Below are 19,170 nucleotides of genomic sequence, written 5' to 3'. Positions count from 1 at the left end.
TATACTTTATTTAACAGAATCTTTAATGCGCTTAAAATTTAATCATTTTATTAAATAGAATTTAAGACATTATTTTCTTGTTTGGCACAGAATGAATATTGTGAAAGATTTCAGTGTGTTAAATCTTTACGAGTAAGTGTTTAAACCGAAATAGATTAAAGATTAGGGTAAATATCGGCCCGTTTTTGTATTAATCCGTTTTATTTAATTTGTACATTGTTCTCCTGACCCGATTTCAAATATCAATTCTATATCAGACTGTGACTCGATCAGGTCATTTTGAAATGGTAAGAGTTTTATTTAATGTATATTTTTTTTTATGAACTCTGAAATCTGTTATATTTCAGATTTATTATTTTCTTTTTGGTTGGATTTTTTTCTCTCTTTTTTTTTCATTCAGTTTTCATGTAACATATTTCTTAGTCACATAAAAACTTGATTTTCTCTTCTTTCAAATGTTTGGCCTTGTGAATTTACGGGTTTTATCTAATTTTATTTTTTGCTGTCTCTAGCCAAAAAAAAGGAACGAGTTTGGAAAATGAACAAAAATCAAATCAAATCAATACTTTTTACATATAAATCGAAACACTTGTGTTTATCTACCGTTGCATCATACATTAGAATTTATTTATTTTCATAGCAAAGTACTTTGAATTTTCACCCACAAAATTGACAAAATTTAAAATCGGAGTATGAGCTAGAAGCGAGAAAACATATACAAATTGTAATATGTTTACATAGAATTACAATTATTTATTTTGATAATCTACTGGCTATTATTTCAAACTCACCTACATGTAGCAATCAATTTCTGCTCGACCCCCCCCCCCTCCCCAAAATAAAAATTCTTTTTATATTGCATTTTAGTATCAATATCTTATTATAGTGTATAACCTTATCGACCGAAACAATTTACATGTAGCCTACATGATTAATTAAAATAACTATTTACATAATTCCACATTTTGCTGAACATTTTTTGTATTGGACGTAAAACATTTAACAAAGAAAATAGGTCTTCATATAAGTCTCCTTTACATCAATGATAAGATCTTTTGCTGAAATGATGTTTTGATTTTAAAATCAAACAATAAAATGCTTTCTTTGGTGATTCATACGGGACAGTATGAAGAAGGCGACATAAGCGAGTTATGTAGAAAAAAAAATTCTGCAATGATCGCTACCTTCATAGCCCACATGAATCACCAAAGAAAACATTTCATTGTTTTTATTTACATCTTACTTTTAACGAATTAATGAACTGATCGTAAAAAATAAGTAAAAAGTAAATAGATTATGTTAATGTTCATCAGTACGTAAAATAAAAGAAATAGCCAAGTCCTCTTAAATTGGGATTGGAGTCTGACATCGTCATGATTCTTTCGTTCCGTGTCACAACACGCTTTGAAAAATTACACTCTTTGAAAAAAAATATCGTTGATATTAACGCACTTTGAATAAAAATTGTTCAATGTTTGGTCGAAATAATTGATATTTTTATACACAATAAATAAATGTTTTAATTTTGTTTAGCTCAATGGGATCCCGGATATATTTTAAAAAGAACCCAATTCATTCTCAGCTAATTTGGTAAACCGTTTCTTGATTAGATTTTTTTTTCTTTTTTCAGTAGCTTATGTAGTTTTTATTTTAAACAAATATGATGTGAAAAAAAGATACGTTAATGTTTGTCAATGTAATTTATTTTTTATAATGAAGTGATTTATTTGATTTGAATTTGAAAAAGGGTTTTGGTTGAGACGATTCTTAAACATACCATAGGTAAAATTTTTGTTCGGCCAGCTCGTATTTTTTAATATCACTGTACTTATCTACAATAAAACGTATTTCTTTTTCAGTTCTTATACGTTTATTCCAAGTTGCTTAATATCATATGATTTTGAAGGAAAGATGAGGGGTAGGGGGCCCTCTTCCTGTAACCAATTAAATGATGTACTGCTTATTGGCCTCTGTCTTTGATTAATCATCACACCCCCCCCCCCCCCCCCCCCCACCGTTTTCAAAGACGGTAAATTAAATTCATAAGCATTAAGAAATCATCATACTATCAACAGATCAGAAATTCAATTCCAGAATTTTGTGAATTATACATATTTTTTTAAAGAGCGTTAAGTGTCTCGGTAAGAAAAAACGTTGATGTACCCTCATAACGCACTTTGAAAAAATATTTTCTAAGTGCGTTGATTTGGTCCAAAATTTAACGCACTTCAAAAAAAAAATTCAAAGTGCGTTGATTTGGTCTCAAATTTAACGCACTTTGAAATCTTTCACAAAGTGCTTAATTTCTTTAAAGTGCGTTGCCACAGTGCAGTCCGTGATTTTTCTGTGGTCGATGAAGGTTTCGACCAATCAATAACAATTTAGTCCTGTCAGTTTCTAGAGTGTTATGAACTACAATCAATTACCGTAAAAAATAAAGGGAATCATACCTGGTAAATAATCTACATTATGATATGATTCATTAACATTAAAAATAATCATTCACATAGTTATGTCTTCATTACAGAAATACTCAGCTATTCTGCTAAAATTATTTCTTTTCATCTACATGTACATGAAACTACAATTGAATTGAAATTCGATCCTACACGCTCCCGTATTTGATATGTCGGTGTGAGGATCTTGTTAATTAAATCTTGTTAGATCCTCACAGCGACATATCAAATACGGGAGCGTGAAAGATCTAATTTTAACTAGATTGCATGAAGCAACAGTTTACATTGAAACAAATCATTCATATACATGTACGTATAATTCTCCATATACATGTACGTATAATTCTCCATATACATGTACGTATTATAATTCTCTTTTACAGAAATGAATAGAAATTTTGTTGATGAAATCATGTTTTAATTTCCTCCATATTAAACATTTATAAGAATTAAATATATTCACAAATTCGTATGTAATTCTCCATTACAGATATGATAAGGTATTCTGCTAAATATGATGCTTTAATTTCATCTATAAAAAACGTTTAACATTGGAAACAATTACATGTATGTTATGCTCCCTTCGAAGACAGGAGCGCATATCGCTTTGCTGCTGTCTGTTTGTGTCTCAGTCGGTCGGTCGGTTTCCGTTCATTTACTTCGCAGAGGTTGCACAATGACATACTGAAATGAATTTTGGTTTACAGTATTTACATGTAGGTCAAGTTCTGTTTTGGATACAATGGAGCAATGTTTGACAGACTTGTGGCACCTTGGACTTAGAGAAATTCCAATTTACAATTATTATTGATTTTCTTCGCAGAGGTTGCACATACTGAAATGAAATTTGGTATACAGACTAATTATAAGAAAATCTAGGTCAAGTTTGGTTTTGGGTACGATCGAGCAATTTTTATAACAATTTTTATAGTCCTTTGACTTACAAAGATTTCCATTTTTATTTTGCTTTTTTTTCATCATTATTGCATAGGTTAAACAAATTAATTAGATGTATCGTGAAAAACGATTTGTGCAACCTATAATTTTAAAATTTTTAAGTTTAGACACGTAATACTTGATAAGTTGATGCCTCTCAGATATTAAGTTGATTTTATGTTCAAAAGGTTAATTTTATTTCCATGTACATACGTACTGCCCATAATAAAGGCTTTTGCATCCTATAATACATATGTCAAAAGGAGGGGGGCATAAACGTTTCACAAATATCTCTTGTTCACATAAGTTTCTATAATAGAAATTAACAGATATTTTGCTGAAATTGTTTAAAACAATTCATCTACATTGTACGCTACAAAAACATTTTACATGAAAACTAATTATTTTTACCTAGTATGTAATTGTCCAGTACAGGTAAGAAAAAAAATTGTTGAAATATTTTCTTAATTTTCCTCTCCAGGCTCCTTCCTGCCCTGGTGGCTTCAGGGTCCTTCTTGTAGTGACACTGTGTGTGGTCATAGCAAAGGGACAGCTGTTCACGAACCACCGCGGACGTAAGATCTCTATATACTTTATTCTCAGTATCAAGTTAACATTCTTATTGCATTTTCTTAGAAATACAAGGTATCATTGCTTCAGAAATAGTCGCATTTTCTTATTGTGGTAATCTTGACATACAAAATTTCAAATAACTCAATCGATTCATATCTAAAGCATTTAAAAAAAATCCTCTTTATCAAGTACCATTATCTTAAGTTTATCGAGATTAAAATGAGAGAGAGAGAGAGAGAGAGAGAGAGAGAGAGAGAGAGAGAGAGAGAGAGAATGTCTCCCATAATTTATCACGTTTAATTTAAAGAAAAAAGTTTTGATTTTAGTTATTTTTGGATTTGCAGGAAGATATGTATACATGTATGTTTGTTTGAAACAATTTCTTTTAAACCTTTTTAATACTTTAAATTTGCTCAGCATGGAACATAGTTTTCAAAATCCCCTACAATGCCAAACCTAGCGGATACAGCAGCATCATCGCTCTATGGAAGGCCTCTGGTCACGTGAACGGTGACAATGTGGCGGCCATGACAGATTTCAGCACCTCTTCTCTGATCTACAAATCTAAACTGCTTGACGACTGGGCAACCAGAAGTTTTTCAGCGGTAAGAAAATAGAAAACAGGGGAGAACAAACTGAAAACAGGGTTATTTTCGCCCCGTGTTCCGCTTGCAGACGGTTCCCCCGTCTTGAATTCGCCCAGGCACAGTTATAGACAGATTTTAAATACTAGTAAATTCGCCCGTTGACAATGAGGGTGAAAATGGCGAAAATAGAACGGGGGCAAATATTTCACTGTATACAGTATATCGTACCCAAACAAAATATTTACAGAAGCAAATTAAAGTGTTACATTTTACATTCTTATATTCGATACTTAGTATATCCATTTTGTTATTAAGATTTAAAAATGTCAATTAATTGGATCAAGAGTGAAATAAACATAAAAAAAAAACAAAAACAAAAAACCCAACAGAATTTGCATAAGAATAACGAGATATCAACTTTATAAATCACAAATAATATGTATATATGTATGGATACATATCACAACATAATTTGAAAAGAATCACAAGTTCTCAAACACGAACAACACTTTTTTTTTAAAATATGAAACAGTTTTGTCATAATCATAAGGATTCTCACTGGCGAAATGAAAGTGATGAATATTCATGAAAACGTTCAATTAGTTAATAATATTAACGTGAGTTTCCGACGGTGTTTCGGCATTGATACGTACAAATGAATATTTTGTTAAGGGTTTATAGTTTAAAAGTAACCGGAACTTTTATTGCTTCAAATCGATTGGAATTGGGGCACAGACAAAGCTCATATGTATACCATGCTCTTTTATATAAGTAGACCAAGACACAAACAACCGTAAAGATTATATTAAAACAAGGGTTTATATTATCAAATATATATAATATATATTGTATGTAAATATAAGTACATGTACAAGAATTACAACCTTACGTGAACATTAAACATAAAAAATATAAAGTTTTTTTACGATAAAAATGCTATGCTTTTAAAATAAAAGAATAAAATTATCAAATATCTTAAGCCTCGACATAAAAATACATGTTTATTATTTTTTCAAGCTACTGTTACGTTTGTACTTAATGGTATGAAGACCCAACACTGAAACCAAATAAAAAATATAATTAACGTGAAAATAAAATCGACCCAAATTTTGTTTATGTAATGACACGATGTAAAACGTTTATTGAAAGCGTGCAGACGATTTGCCAAGTCAGTGAGGATTAAGGTAATCCCGATTTAACCTGTTTAATTAAATCTTCCCGTGTATTATTTGAAGTGCGCTTTTCTGGTACAGCTTAATTAGGAAACACTTAGTTTAAATATTTCAACAGTGCAGCTATAGTTTAAGATGACAGGGAACGCATGCACAAATGAAAATTTTACAAATAGCTAAATTATTTAATTATTACTATCAATCATAAACAAAATGCCGGACCTGAGGAGGGTTGGGGTTGGGATTATATTAATTGCAATAAATGTTGATTGGATAAAACCAAAGGGGACGTGAATGTCGGGAACACTACAGAGTATACATTGAAAAGACTAATCTAGATGGGATGCAATGTAGCTATTCCGCTACTCGTTATAACTGTATATATAGCTACGATGGACCCGCTCTTGATCATGAATGAACACTTTCATAGCACTATCTCTTTCTGTTTGTATCAAAAACAAAAAAAATCTAACTCTTTATATCGGGATACAAATTGTGTTATATGCTTACTAAATAAATATTCAATCTCCGGCTTTGGTTCAGTTGTTTTAGCAAACATTAATATTCTGCGTTTGTATGTTTGCTTTCATATACATATTCATGAAGTTATTAAACAAAACTTTGCGGGTTTAACTGTACATTTAGATAATCTTTGTAGATTGCAGACTTTACAGACCGTTTTTAAATCCTTTTAATTAGGTTCGACTGTCAGCTTACAAAAACAACAAAGAGGTGGCCTTCATTACTTTTAACAACATGGGCAAAGGGAAGGATGAGTGGTTTGACTGTAGCAACATCATCGACTCCTCGTACACGGACATCATCAGTCTGTCCAAGAACTACTGTGTGATGGAGTAAGTCATTAGTCAGTAGTTTTAATTTTTACTTATAGTTCTGGAATTACTCATATGTGTGAAAAATGATAAATGTTATAAAAACCGATTCAATTTGCCTCAATTTAAAAGAAAAGAAGTACACTGTAGATATCTAAAGAGAAACGATAAGTTCAAATGTTCTATACATGTAATAAGAAATGCAATTCATATTTTCAATCTTCAAATTCACATATAATTTTCGACTCTTCAAAATTTTTAAATACAGAAAATCAAAGTTAATATCATATAGTAGAACTAGCGCAACGATTTTACGTCTAGTGTTTTTTTTTCTTCCGTTTATATGTTAATACATCTTTCTCTTCTTCTCTTCACCAAGTTACCCCACCGACACCAAGAGAAACTTTTTCATCAACCATGGCTACGGAGGCTGTACCAGTGACAATGGTTGGTTCATGATGAAGGATTTCAACGCCCTCAGCGGATGTGCCGAATGGGATCAAGTCACCGGCAAATCCTACTTCCTGTACTCAGGCGACACCACGAAGATTAACTGGGCTTCCGGTAAATACATGAGTGAATAGCTAGGACCCACCCCCCCCCCCCTTTTCCAAAGAAAAAAGATAAAATAAATTCTAAAAATTAAAAAAAAAAAACCACCAACAGTGTATACTCATCGTTGTATTAAATATGCATGAATTTTGTATATTATATTTGATTTCTAGGAGACTAAGATACTTGGCATTGTAGTTGTAGCAACACATGATTATGAAAGAATTTAATAAAATTTTCTTTTTTTCAGGAAACAGACAGACTGCAGATTGTTTGGTTATTTCTGTTTTGGGTAGGAATTTGAACATTTAAAAACATCTTATTCACAAATACTGTTATGGTAACATTTTAAAACATTGATATTGATGTATTGACATTGTAAATAAAATTTACAACACTCTTCATACTTTCATTAAAGATCTCTAAACCACCGATAGTACTCATCTGCAATCAGAGTAACATGCCCGTTGATAGTAAATACATGTAGAACAAATTAGAATCTAGTGAATATGCGAGATTATAAATCAATTAACATGTAAAAAATCTTATGATTTTATCAAAAATGATAATTTAACAAGCAATTTTTACCCATTTTAGCAAGAATCTGTTCATGTCATTACAGTCATTTGTTGTCTTTTAAGATTTTCCTTCTGATATGTATCGAAAAATAAGATATATTTATTAATTCAATATGACTTGTACAAATTTTAAATGAAAAGAGTGACCTTAATTGATATATAACATTTACTCTACAAAGCAATGCAACATCTGTGATGTACATTGAAATAGTGTTCTGTTTTGTCTTACTTAGCATGGGACATGGTATTTAAGGCAGTGCAGGGAGTGGTGCCACCCCAGGGCGGTCTGAGACAGTTATGGCAGTCCAGCGCCACCCTGAATAGTGACAACCCTAGCGCTCAGACCCTCACCCGATCGCCAAACCTTGTTTACAAATCCGCCAACGTAGAGAAATGGCAGAGTATCCCAGGGTTCTTCATTGAGAGTGTAATGTATTTAATTAAATGAATTAGACGTGTCGAGTGAGGAAATTCTGAATAAAATCAGATCCTTGATCCGCTCCTTATTTTTCTATTGTCACTACGTGTTGTGACAATAGAAAAACAAGAAGTGGATCGAGGATCAGATTTAAATCAGATTGCGAGTGACATGTAAAATAAAATCATGTTTGATGGTTTTTTGACGTCTCTGAGAACCATTTCTAGACCCTATAGAATTGCGAGAAACCGAAGATACATGTATATATCTGTAGTCTTGGTCATCCAAGCGATTACATCAATATCTGTACTGGCTGATCAGTTATAGAGCGGAATCTCTTATGGGAATTTATTTTTTCCGTATATTATAGTCCGAATGGAAGTCGACATTCACCGAGAAAATTGCCAAGGCGTTTCCGAAAAACTGTAGCCATGACCGTCGAAATACTTGTAGGTTTGCCACGCAGTAAATGTTACGTTACTGATAAAAATTTGGGGGATAATTGTTACTAGACTTGTTACTCATTATGTGACTGGGGGTTAGGGTAATCGATTTTTTCAGACCGGGAGCTACTCTTGCAGCTACTTTGCAAGCTGGCAGGTTTCCACGTTCTCCCATGGAACAGTTTGTTGGATCAAACTTTAGTTAGCAGACGTGAGACCAACTCGATACAGTTTAGATTGAGCTTATATTCCGAATAAACTGGTTTCAAAGAACATATCATACATTTTTTATTATTTTTTTTAAATTGCAGTATTAAAGATTAGAGATACTTGGAAATGTTTTATGTAATGAATTGGGTCGTCCTGATTTCCTCAAGATATTTTGCTTTCGATCAGTTGAATGAACAACATCAGGTCGTGACCAAATGCAAACTAAATTTTAATGCTAGAATGATTTTGAATTAGCGTGTGTCAATTTGTTTGTACTTGATTTATCACATCACCTCTTAAACTTCATAGGGACACAGTTCACAAATTTAAGTTAATCTGTATAGGAAAATATCGAAAGAACATGTAAACTTTATGTCATAACTAAAAGTCAAACAATTGATAAATAAAGAACATTTTTTAACGATCCTATTAGTTGGTTAAAAGTCAAGTCATGCTATTCTTGAAGATCAAATACATTACTCGAACTGAATGACTTTTGTCTATATTATCTTTAATTCATATAGGTAAAATACGCCTTCTTCACAAGCGGCAAAGAGGTCGCTTACATCATCTTTGACGGACGTGACACGGACAAAAACGGATGGTATAACGACAACCGTATTCTGTACTCCAGATGGACAGACATCATTGGTTATACAAAAGTGGGCTCTTCCATTGATGGGTAAGTCCAGGTCATGACTGTATTTTTAAATACTTCAATGATGAATTACCGAAAATTGGTCTCGGACCCCTTCTCCCCTACCGGCAAACAAATTTATCAACCCCCATCCTATCCTTCTGTAGTTATTTTCAGGATCCGCGAATGACTGATGTAGATAAGTAACAAGAAAATGATGAAAACAGGGATGTTTGCAAAAAAAAGATTCGTTTAACTTAAGGAGTACTCGCGATTTCAGCTCCCTCTTAAAAGGAAGAGCACTCGTGAAATCTTTTAAACTATTCAAAGATTTTTTTTTGATTTTTGAGTTAATGATAAAATACACCATATACAATGTACATGTACAACAGTCAATATCTGTCTTTACTAGTTGATGACTATAAGATTATAATAAGATTATAATTGTCTGATGGGCCATATATTGACTTACTTAGTCTCCTTTTAAAAGTAGAATATGTAAGCATAGCTAACATGCAGAAAGAAGACAGTGGATTGGTGATGCTGACCTTATTGTGAGGCCTCCACGTGGTTGCAGACGGTGACTGTGATTTTTATACAGAATAACGGTTAATGTGTTCCATACATTTTTGCGCAATTTGTCGCAAGGTTTCCTCTCGTTGTCTTGTGGTTCCCTATGGAAGGACAGCAGAGTGTTCGAACTTTTCTACACAGTCGTTAACGCATTTTGCTAGAACTTTCTTTCTCCTGCTATAAATTAGAGCCCGTATAAAGAAGTGATACATGTATAAACATAAAAGCTATGGCCCTTAGCTTGATATTTCACATAGAAATACGAACACAAATAAATCAAATGACCACCGCCAAATGCATGTTAACCAGGCCATACTCGGTTTGCTATCTTGATTCTGGATGTCAGCATTTGAAGTAGATTCAGTCAGTATTGAAAGTATAAATGTTGAAATGCTGTTAACAAGTTAATATTGATGATGATATTATGCACCCTTTTCAGTGACAATACGAGACGTTTCTGTGTGTGGAAAGAACACGGAGGCTGTCCAAATGACAAAGCCTGGATGGCTATTCTGGACTCCTCGGACTCCTCCCAGCCTTGTTCTTGGGACAAAAACGTTCAATCGAGACCTTACTTTCTGTATAGTAAAAAGTCTACATGGGCTCTTTGCGAAAGTGGTATGCATTAGTAACTTTACTATTTATATTAATTAGTAATGATGTTATTGTTTAACACTTTAATTACAATTTTAATTCAGTTAGAAAGCTAGACATGTAACGGAATTTCCAAAATCTTCCGTTTAAAGAATCTTAAAGAGACAGTAAGCCGCATCTTATCAAAAAACCGACTTGAAAAAATTTTCCGATCGGGTTTGGTATTTTTGTACTACTCATGAATGTATAAACTTTCAGAAAATTACAAAGTTCTCCATGAAATAAATCTATTTATTTCATTTTAATAATAAAGTATAACCTATACATAATTACATCGCAACGTGTTACGGGGTTCAGCCTTCTATACTAATACGCATGCGTATTTACTGTAAACAAAACACATGCCGGGCTCGCGAAGACATGTTTGTTGATAAAAAAAAATGTCATTTCTACTTCTCCCAGGTAACAATTGTTCAATTCTTTTGAAATAAACACATGCAATGACTATTTTGTGAGCATGTATTTTGCGTGTTTATCATAGGAGTTGCTACAACCTAAATTCATTTATGTAAATGAGGCCCCTTGAGGGGTTATTTGACATATTTATGTCTGTTCCGAAATTGGTAAACCATCAATAAATTATTGAGAAAGTGATGATGTGTTCCGTTTAGAGAGTCCCTTTAACCTCGTGTACCATGATGACAGTAGTTTGGGCATATCTTACTTTTTAATCCAACAGGTGGCTCTTGGAATAGTGGAGAATTTCCAGCTGCGGAAACAGCGGCCATCTTTATTAAAGGTAAAACGCATAATGTAGTGTCACATATTAACTGTAAAAGAATAAATATTTATTTACAACAGTCATAAAAAGTCTGTAAAATGAATTGATATTTACGTATTTCTCCTATGGTTAATTGTAAAACAATGATAAAAAAAATAGTAAAATTAACAAATTTAATTATAAATCGACACAGAATGTTGCATATAGATTTACCAAATAAATAATTCAATTTTTCTAGCTATAAAGGGATACTAGTAAAAGGGACCCGGATTACCCGTGTTTTACACATATCACCCCTACCATTTGACTGTCCTAACCCTTTTTAAACACCACCGGCCATTATGTCTATCATTATTTCTTTGAGGTTGGAGAATGGTTATGAAGGTTGCTCATGGACAGTCCATCTCCCCCGCCTCTGGCGTCTACAATTTGTGGACAGGGACCTATACGGTGAACGAGTTTGACTCAAATGCTCTAACCATTGCCGCCGGAACGAAGACGTACAAGTCTAGCGTGGTGGACAACTGGTCAAACCACCACATATCAGCAGTAAGTTAAGTTGAAAGTAAACATTTCCGCGTTTAATTTAATATATTTGTTTTTTAATATAATTATGTTAAGAAAAGCAGTTAGTCTCATTTCAAGAGCATATTTTCAGGTATACATTTTGATATTAAGTGCATCCTATCATCATATTACAATGTACAATGTATTATATATTCAAAATGTTCTATCTTACAATTTAAATTAATGATATATAGTCCTAAAATTTATTCATTGACACTAAAACCACCTTTGTTTAAGGTTCGAGTTGGGTTCTACAAGAATGGAAAAGAGACTGCATACACGGTGTTTGATGCCCACGGTGTAGCCAATAAAAACAGCTGGTTCGACTGTAGCCGAATCCTCTACACGTCCTACGATGACCTGAACAGATTAAAGGCAGTCACCTACTGCGGCATCCCCGGGTAAATAATTTTAAAAAAAAGATTTAGTACATGTACATATTCATTCACAATATTTCCTATCAATACTGAGTACAAATGTCATAAAGCTCTACAAAACACAATAAACTGGTATTCATTGATTCATGTCATTTGATTTTTTCTGTTAACAAAATTAATGTTATAACTCGATACAGAACATTGGCTCAACAAGGTTCTTTGATACATAAAAATATGACCCCCCATAAAATCATTAGATCAGTGCATACTTATTACCCCAAGTAATATTCAAATAAATATTTTATGATTATGAATTAAGTTGGTCTTTGTTTTCAGAGATTCGGGATTAAATAGACGATTTTTCATCCAAAACAACTATGGCGGGTGTAGCAATGACGCCGGATGGTTTCTGGTCGTCGAAAGCAACACTTGCGCATGGGAGCAACGTACAACGCGTCCATATTTTATTTACAGTGGGAAAAGTGGAAGAGACCTGCAAGACAGTAAGCAATATGTCGCAAGTTAAAACGCAAATTACAAACATACAAAACCAAAAAATTAGAACCATTTTAACAAGAGCTTGGACTACGGGTAGTTGTGTCAAACAGCAATGTGACGTAGGCCTGTCTATTTCATTGCTGGCCACTCAGCCATTGCTCTTTGAAATCAACCAGATTTGTCTGTCTTTTGAGCTAAGACTACGCAATCGGTGCTTATTTCGCTTGAAACCACGTCATTTTAACTTGTTTTGACGAAAGAAATAGATAGCTACGTCCAGCCGAAAGTCCAAGGTCTTCTTAAAATGGTTCTACATGTATGAGGCTCAATGGCCTTAATGGTCACCTGGGCATAATACAACTACAATACTCCAGGTGAATATCTGGTTAATTTTAGTCAGAAATATATCAATGAAATTTGTTCGAGTAGAAACAAACAAGTCGGTTGATTGATTTATCTTACTGATTACACCAATAATGTGAAATAAGAGTAATGAATTTCTATTTTCTTTTGCAGGTTTCGTCATCGCTGACGTCTTCCTTATTTCTGTCGGTAAGTCAGTTAATATGAAATAAAGGGAAAACAAAGTACAAATGTAGCATCAATGTTGTGAAAAAAATGAGATACTGGAAGGTATATATATACTTGGTTCTTGATTAATTTTTGAGAGTTGATTTTAATCAACTCTCCTATGCAGTTTCTCAGACAAACCGAAAGTGAAACAGTGTTTGGACCTCAGCACAAATCATTGCTGCTGACAAGACTTAGTTCTTGAAAATAATTGATAAATTCGATGTAATGTATGCTAAAGCATTGTTTTTCAAGGAAACTTATTTATACATACCTTGAAAATAGTCAGATTTTAAATGGTACGAACAATTTAAATATTTTTTGTAGTCGTATGTATTCTTTCGCCAGAGTTCAATATAGTCTCGTTCAACTCGACACTCGGCTGTCTCCGTAAACCCTTGCCGGAGATTTACGGTGTCAGCCGAGCGTTTGGTTGAACGAGAATAGAGTTCAATATTGCTTGGATCGATACAATTTTCGAGAAATATTTCTATTACTGATACATAGTTTGATTAAATTAATTTTATCTTTAAATATTATTTAACATGATTCATATGGGGGTTTCTCGACATTCTTGTCGAAAAAGTCCAAAAATTCATATTATAAAAATGTGCGTAATTCAAATTAGAAACTACATGTACTTGTCATGCAAAATAACACATCATTGATTTTAAAATTAATAAACATCGACAAAATCAACTCCCGTCAGTTCTTCAGTACTTTGATTTTATTTTTTTTTGCAGTCATGGACAACTGTATGCCCAACCCTTGCAGTAATGGCGGTACTTGCTATGAGGAAGGAATGGATTACACGTGTACATGCAGTGGGAACTGGTTCGGACAGCGCTGTACCGATCGTATGTGACCTTAATTTGAACGTGTTTCAATTGTTAGTTTCTCCCATACAAAAAACTTGCAATTTTGACGCACAAAACTTGCGCTAGTGTTGGACTTATCAACATAATTTTCTTAAACATTATGTACAAATATTTTTTCAATCACATGACTATATATTTCGTCAACAAACTTGTCTCTGAACTGTTTAAAAACACGTTACCAACTCCTTAAGTAAGTAGTGTGGTTTATTTACATGTAAAAATCACGGACGCTTGGTTCTGTAATGAAATGTCATAGTATGATAATAACACATTGCCAAGGTATTCAACTCCGAATTACTGGTACCTGGGATTATCCTTGAATTGCAATCATTTTCGCTTCCAAACCAAATGCAATGGGAAAGTGCTATTTTCTTCTACGATAGTTTATCTACAAAACCATATTTGACATGCTTGACTACTGGAAAGGTCGTTTCATACAAGTACCCCGAACTTCTATGTACAGAATGCATAAATCAAAACAAAATCTTTTGGTAAAAAGGTGCCTTGGGACACCTGTTGATATTAATGTGGATTACAGTGCATTAGAATTAGAATACTTTCACAGAATTTTCTAATTTTACACTATTTAACCAAAAAAAAAATAGCTTTTGGAAACTTTTGGTGAGGTACAAAATGTAAAAACCTTCGGTGGGATTCGAACTCATGACTTACAGATTCATAGTAAACCCCCTAACCAACTGCGCTACGCTATTATGTGAAAGTTTTTAGAAAGAAACTTCTTATATAACTAGATCTCGTTACGAGTAACGAGTAGGTCTTCCGTCCGATTTTGTTTTATATGATACGATGAAATATCGATATTCTCTGCCAAATCAGAGATCCTGGTCAAACTAGTTTTTTTTGTCTCGAGACCGGAAACGGACGAACGAAAGTGATTAATGAAAATAAAAGCTGGGTTTTTTTTTTATACATTTGTCTAGTGTAAATCACTGTTTATCATACTAGATGAAACACCAAAGACAATCGGTTAAACTTGTTAAAAACATGGATTATTTTAACTCTTCTGGTGAGTACCGGAAGTGAAGGTTTTCAAATTAAAACCCGTTAAACTCATCTTCAATTAATTGTCTATCATTCATAAAAGTTCGTGTCTCAGTCAATCACAGTGATAAAATCTCAGAGGTATCATTTGTAAAAAGGATAGGTATACCTAGGATATTTGATATAACTCACCGGAAGTAGAATATGTTTGCTTATTTAACATATATAAGATCGTGTAATGATATACCGATATTCATTCCATCTAAAGAAAAAACAAGGAAAACATATTTTTAAGTGCTTCCGGTGACGACCGGAAGTGACGACGATTCAAACAAAATAATGTAAACACGGATACATACTTAGGGCTATCATCCCACAAAGTTTTGTTGTTCAAGTCATCACCGTTTTTGAGATCTCGTGGAGTCATTTGTTGTTTTTTTTGGTCTCCTGACAGGAAACGGACAAACGGAAATGCTCAGTGAATATCTAAAGTTAGTATTTCCGTTGGAAACGGAAGACCTTAATTACACTTCATTTTATTGTTTATTTTGATAAACAATACGTCACAACATGGAGGTATTACATACCACTCTAAGTATGATTAGTTTTATCAACTTCTCTTATTCAACAAATACAAGCTTTTTTTCACACATACCTGCGATTTTTGTTTTATTTTCCCTAAACTCCATACGGATACGTAATCAATACAAGTGCGCTTAATTTGATTATGTATTATATCCAATGACGCGCACTTATTCAGCCCGAGACTGAAAGCAAAAATGATTGCAATTCATGGAAGGACGCAGTCTGATTAAAACCACCATCTTCTCCTTACACTCGTAAGGAGAAAGGGGGCGGGGGTTGGTGGTGGTTAATTAGACTGGAAAGAAGGGTACTCAATAAAATTCGGAACTACACGTATATATCTTGTGTTATTATTATACTATGGGTTTAACGAGTGCCTGTGGTAAAATGGCAACCCTTGATTCTGCATATAAATTTAGCGTACTTTACTCTCTGAGGTGTGTGAGCGTGTTTAAGGGAAAATCTGAGGCAAGGAAAGTGATTACATTAGTCGATACATATTTAGGAATATGGTATCAATTAGTTCTACAAAATGCATGACATCAATCCAAAACTAGTGCCATTTTTTGTTCACCATAAATTGCAGTTGTTTTATATGTGAGGATCCATTGCTCTTTGGCATGTCAACCTGAATTTCCCTTGAAGTTAAAAGCTACAGATCTGCAGCTAATTTTTATCTATTGACTTTAATGTTTAAAGGAGTCGCTCTGGTCATTTCATTTTTTTTTTGGTCATTTATTTGTTAAATTAGTGTGCTTATGTACGAATCGTATTTCTCACTTATTGTCTATAATTGACTGCAGTGAATGGCGGCTGGGCTAACTGGGGAAGTTGGGGCGCATGCTCTGTAACGTGTGGTCCAGGAACCCATACACGTAGTCGAACGTGCACCAATCCTTCTCCTCAGGGAAGCGGCTCCACGTGTGCGGGATCCTCCACATCTAGCCAAGCTTGTCAGGACATGGTTTGCATACGTAAGTGTTAAAAAACAAGAAGTTAATTCCTATATACCAAATTCTAGTGTGCAAGATGGTTTTTCAGTCTAAGCATGATGCACGTTTTTTTATTCTCACAATATAGCCGATATTGATGGCAATTGGGGTTCATGGACTTCCTACAGCGCATGCCCAGTGACATGTGGAAATGGTGACCGAGTACGCACGCGTCAGTGTAACAACCCAGCTCAATCCGGAAAAGGTTTAGATTGTGTAGGTCCGGCTTCCGAGGTTCTTGTGTGTTCCCTGTACCCATGTGCTGTTGGTAAGAAGACACTACATTTTTTTTCTTTTTTATCAGCAAGTCTTTTAAATTAATTGTATTAACGAAATGGTTTGACGCTGAAAAAGATGCTCCTGACTAAGACAGTTAGAAATTTTACTAGTATTTCTGATACTTTTTTAAAGCTTGAATGTTCCTTGCTACCTGGGTTTTAAAAGATTTTAATTCGACCACGACTCTATAAATCGTGTGTATCCAAGGCTTTTCCCAACGTTTCTGTCAAAGCTTATCTTCGGTTCGCACCGATGAGTAAAATGCATGTATGTTAAATAGTATATATGATTTTAAACAGACAACGTTTTTAGAATGTTTTACTTCCTAATTAACTTTTAATTCTGCCTACCCAGACGGTAATTGGGCAGCCTGGGCCTCGTGGTCCTCCTGTACAAAGTCTTGCTCCGGTGGGAAGGAGGTGAGATCTAGGACTTGCACAAATCCGGCCACAAACTACGGCGGCAAAGACTGCACAGGAGAGACCTCTCAGGAAAGGACCTGTAATACGCATGCTTGCACAGGTACAAATTGTCTTAGAGTTTTACCAATGCGCTGCAAATATGGATAACCTAGGCGTTCATTTGGATTTTTAACAAAAAATTAATATAATTGTCCTTTTTTTAATTAAGTGTTCAATAGTGTTCAATCGATAAACAGGGCGTGTCAATTTCAGTCCTGTCAGTTTCTTGTCAGTTTCAGCCGCTGTAGATTTCGACCAAGATTTTCAATCTGGCTGTTTTTATAGAGCTATGAAGTAACTATAAGTTACCGTAAGAAAAAGAGGAAATAATACTTGGTATTGATGTAAATATATGCATTTAAAGTAACTGCTTTTTGTGTAAAATAATCATAAGATTTATCTACATCTAAAATAAAGTATAGTAAATTGGCGTGGAGAGTTACATGATATTCTATGAAGAGAGAATTATCAAGTAAATTGAAATCCAATTTTGGATAAAAAAAAAAAAAAATATAGGTCTAAATCATCTGCTTATCATATATGTGAAATTTACAATGTAATTAAAACACTTTTCTGTTTCAATTTCAATCAGATCAGAATATGTACCAAAACGCATTCTGCCTTCGACCGAATGTAACTCGATAATGTTTTTTTGGTAGTCTGCAGCACTGGGGAGTACCTGTGTGACGACGGTACATGTAGGATGGGTAGCCGCTGTAATGGGATCAATGACTGCGATGATGGCAGCGACGAGAGCTCGTGCTCCTCCAACGTCCTGAAGATGTCTCAGGGATATGTCAACAACGCGCTTACCAGACCCGATACTTCCGCCGAGGGAGAAGGAGGGGCCATGTCTTATGGTAAACACAAAGTCCGATAGAAAGCAATGCGCGCACTGAAATATTGAAACAATTTAATTCATAATTAATTCATATTAATCATAATTAAATTCATCTCATGCCGTAATTTTTATCTCCTTTCAGGTGGTTCTCTCCTGTTAGTTGCGGCCCTCGTGACTGCTGTTCTTGCTTTCCGGGTGTTTTGAGTTTGTTTTTCTTTAAATCACGAGCTTTTCAATTCGTCCATACCCAAGAATAATCCCATCATTCCATCCAAGCAAGCTCTTGGGACATATGAGTGATCAGTAAACTGTTTTATTACCATACGCCGTCTTAAGCTTTATATATGATATATATATATACATATATCTCTTTCAAACAAAGATTCGAATTCTGTATTTGTTTTCTTATTCGTGATTTGACAATTTTTTAAAAATTCATTTTTTAAGATTTTTTTTTTTTATTCATATGTAATGATTTTTTTTTACAGGTATCATCATTTTGAAATTCTTATATTGGTATTTTGTATTAGATTGGAATTTGAAATAAATTTGTGCATAATCATCACAACGTAGTTCTTTATGGTAAACGTTTATTAAAAGAAGTAAACGCAAGCCAAATTACGGTACACCTGTATTCAAATTCAATTTTTAAATAGAGTTATTTTACTTAGAGACAGATAACGTTAAGTTACTATTTATTGTTCTGTTAAGTTTATTTGTCAGACCGACGAGGTTAGCTGGTTTGGGCGTCTCTCGTTCTCCAAACTGCAAATTATT

The 19,170-nt window shown here is 33.8% G+C and overlaps 1 protein-coding gene across 1 annotated transcript; it reads left to right on the top strand.

Annotated features, from left to right (window-relative positions):
* The first annotated feature begins 234 nt into the window (after window positions 1–234).
* Window positions 235–18,694, top strand: LOC128178760 (uncharacterized). The gene is made up of 20 exons (XM_052846076.1): window positions 235–287; window positions 3,874–3,967; window positions 4,383–4,570; window positions 6,424–6,578; window positions 6,937–7,121; window positions 7,360–7,401; window positions 7,921–8,114; window positions 9,283–9,440; window positions 10,408–10,586; window positions 11,302–11,361; window positions 11,708–11,892; window positions 12,148–12,311; window positions 12,624–12,790; window positions 13,302–13,337; window positions 14,099–14,212; window positions 16,624–16,794; window positions 16,901–17,080; window positions 17,446–17,613; window positions 18,212–18,412; window positions 18,536–18,694. Exons 1-20 carry the CDS (start codon window positions 285–287, stop codon window positions 18,595–18,597), a joined length of 2,706 nt encoding a protein of 901 aa, XP_052702036.1. The 5' UTR covers window positions 235–284; the 3' UTR covers window positions 18,598–18,694.
* Window positions 18,695–19,170: the final 476 nt, after the last annotated feature.

Source organism: Crassostrea angulata, chromosome 3, assembly GCF_025612915.1.
Source record: "Crassostrea angulata isolate pt1a10 chromosome 3, ASM2561291v2, whole genome shotgun sequence".
NCBI lineage: Eukaryota > Metazoa > Mollusca > Bivalvia > Ostreida > Ostreidae > Magallana > Magallana angulata.
This window is presented reverse-complemented; position numbering and strand designations above follow the sequence as displayed.

Bases quoted from the DNA above. Each gene is read 5' to 3' on its own strand.
- LOC128178760 (XM_052846076.1), top strand. The intron at 9,441-10,407 runs GTAAGTCCAGGT...CACCCTTTTCAG, and splicing joins GTGGGCTCTTCCATTGATGG to TGACAATACGAGACGTTTCT. The intron at 17,081-17,445 runs GTAAGAAGACAC...CTGCCTACCCAG, and splicing joins CCTGTACCCATGTGCTGTTG to ACGGTAATTGGGCAGCCTGG.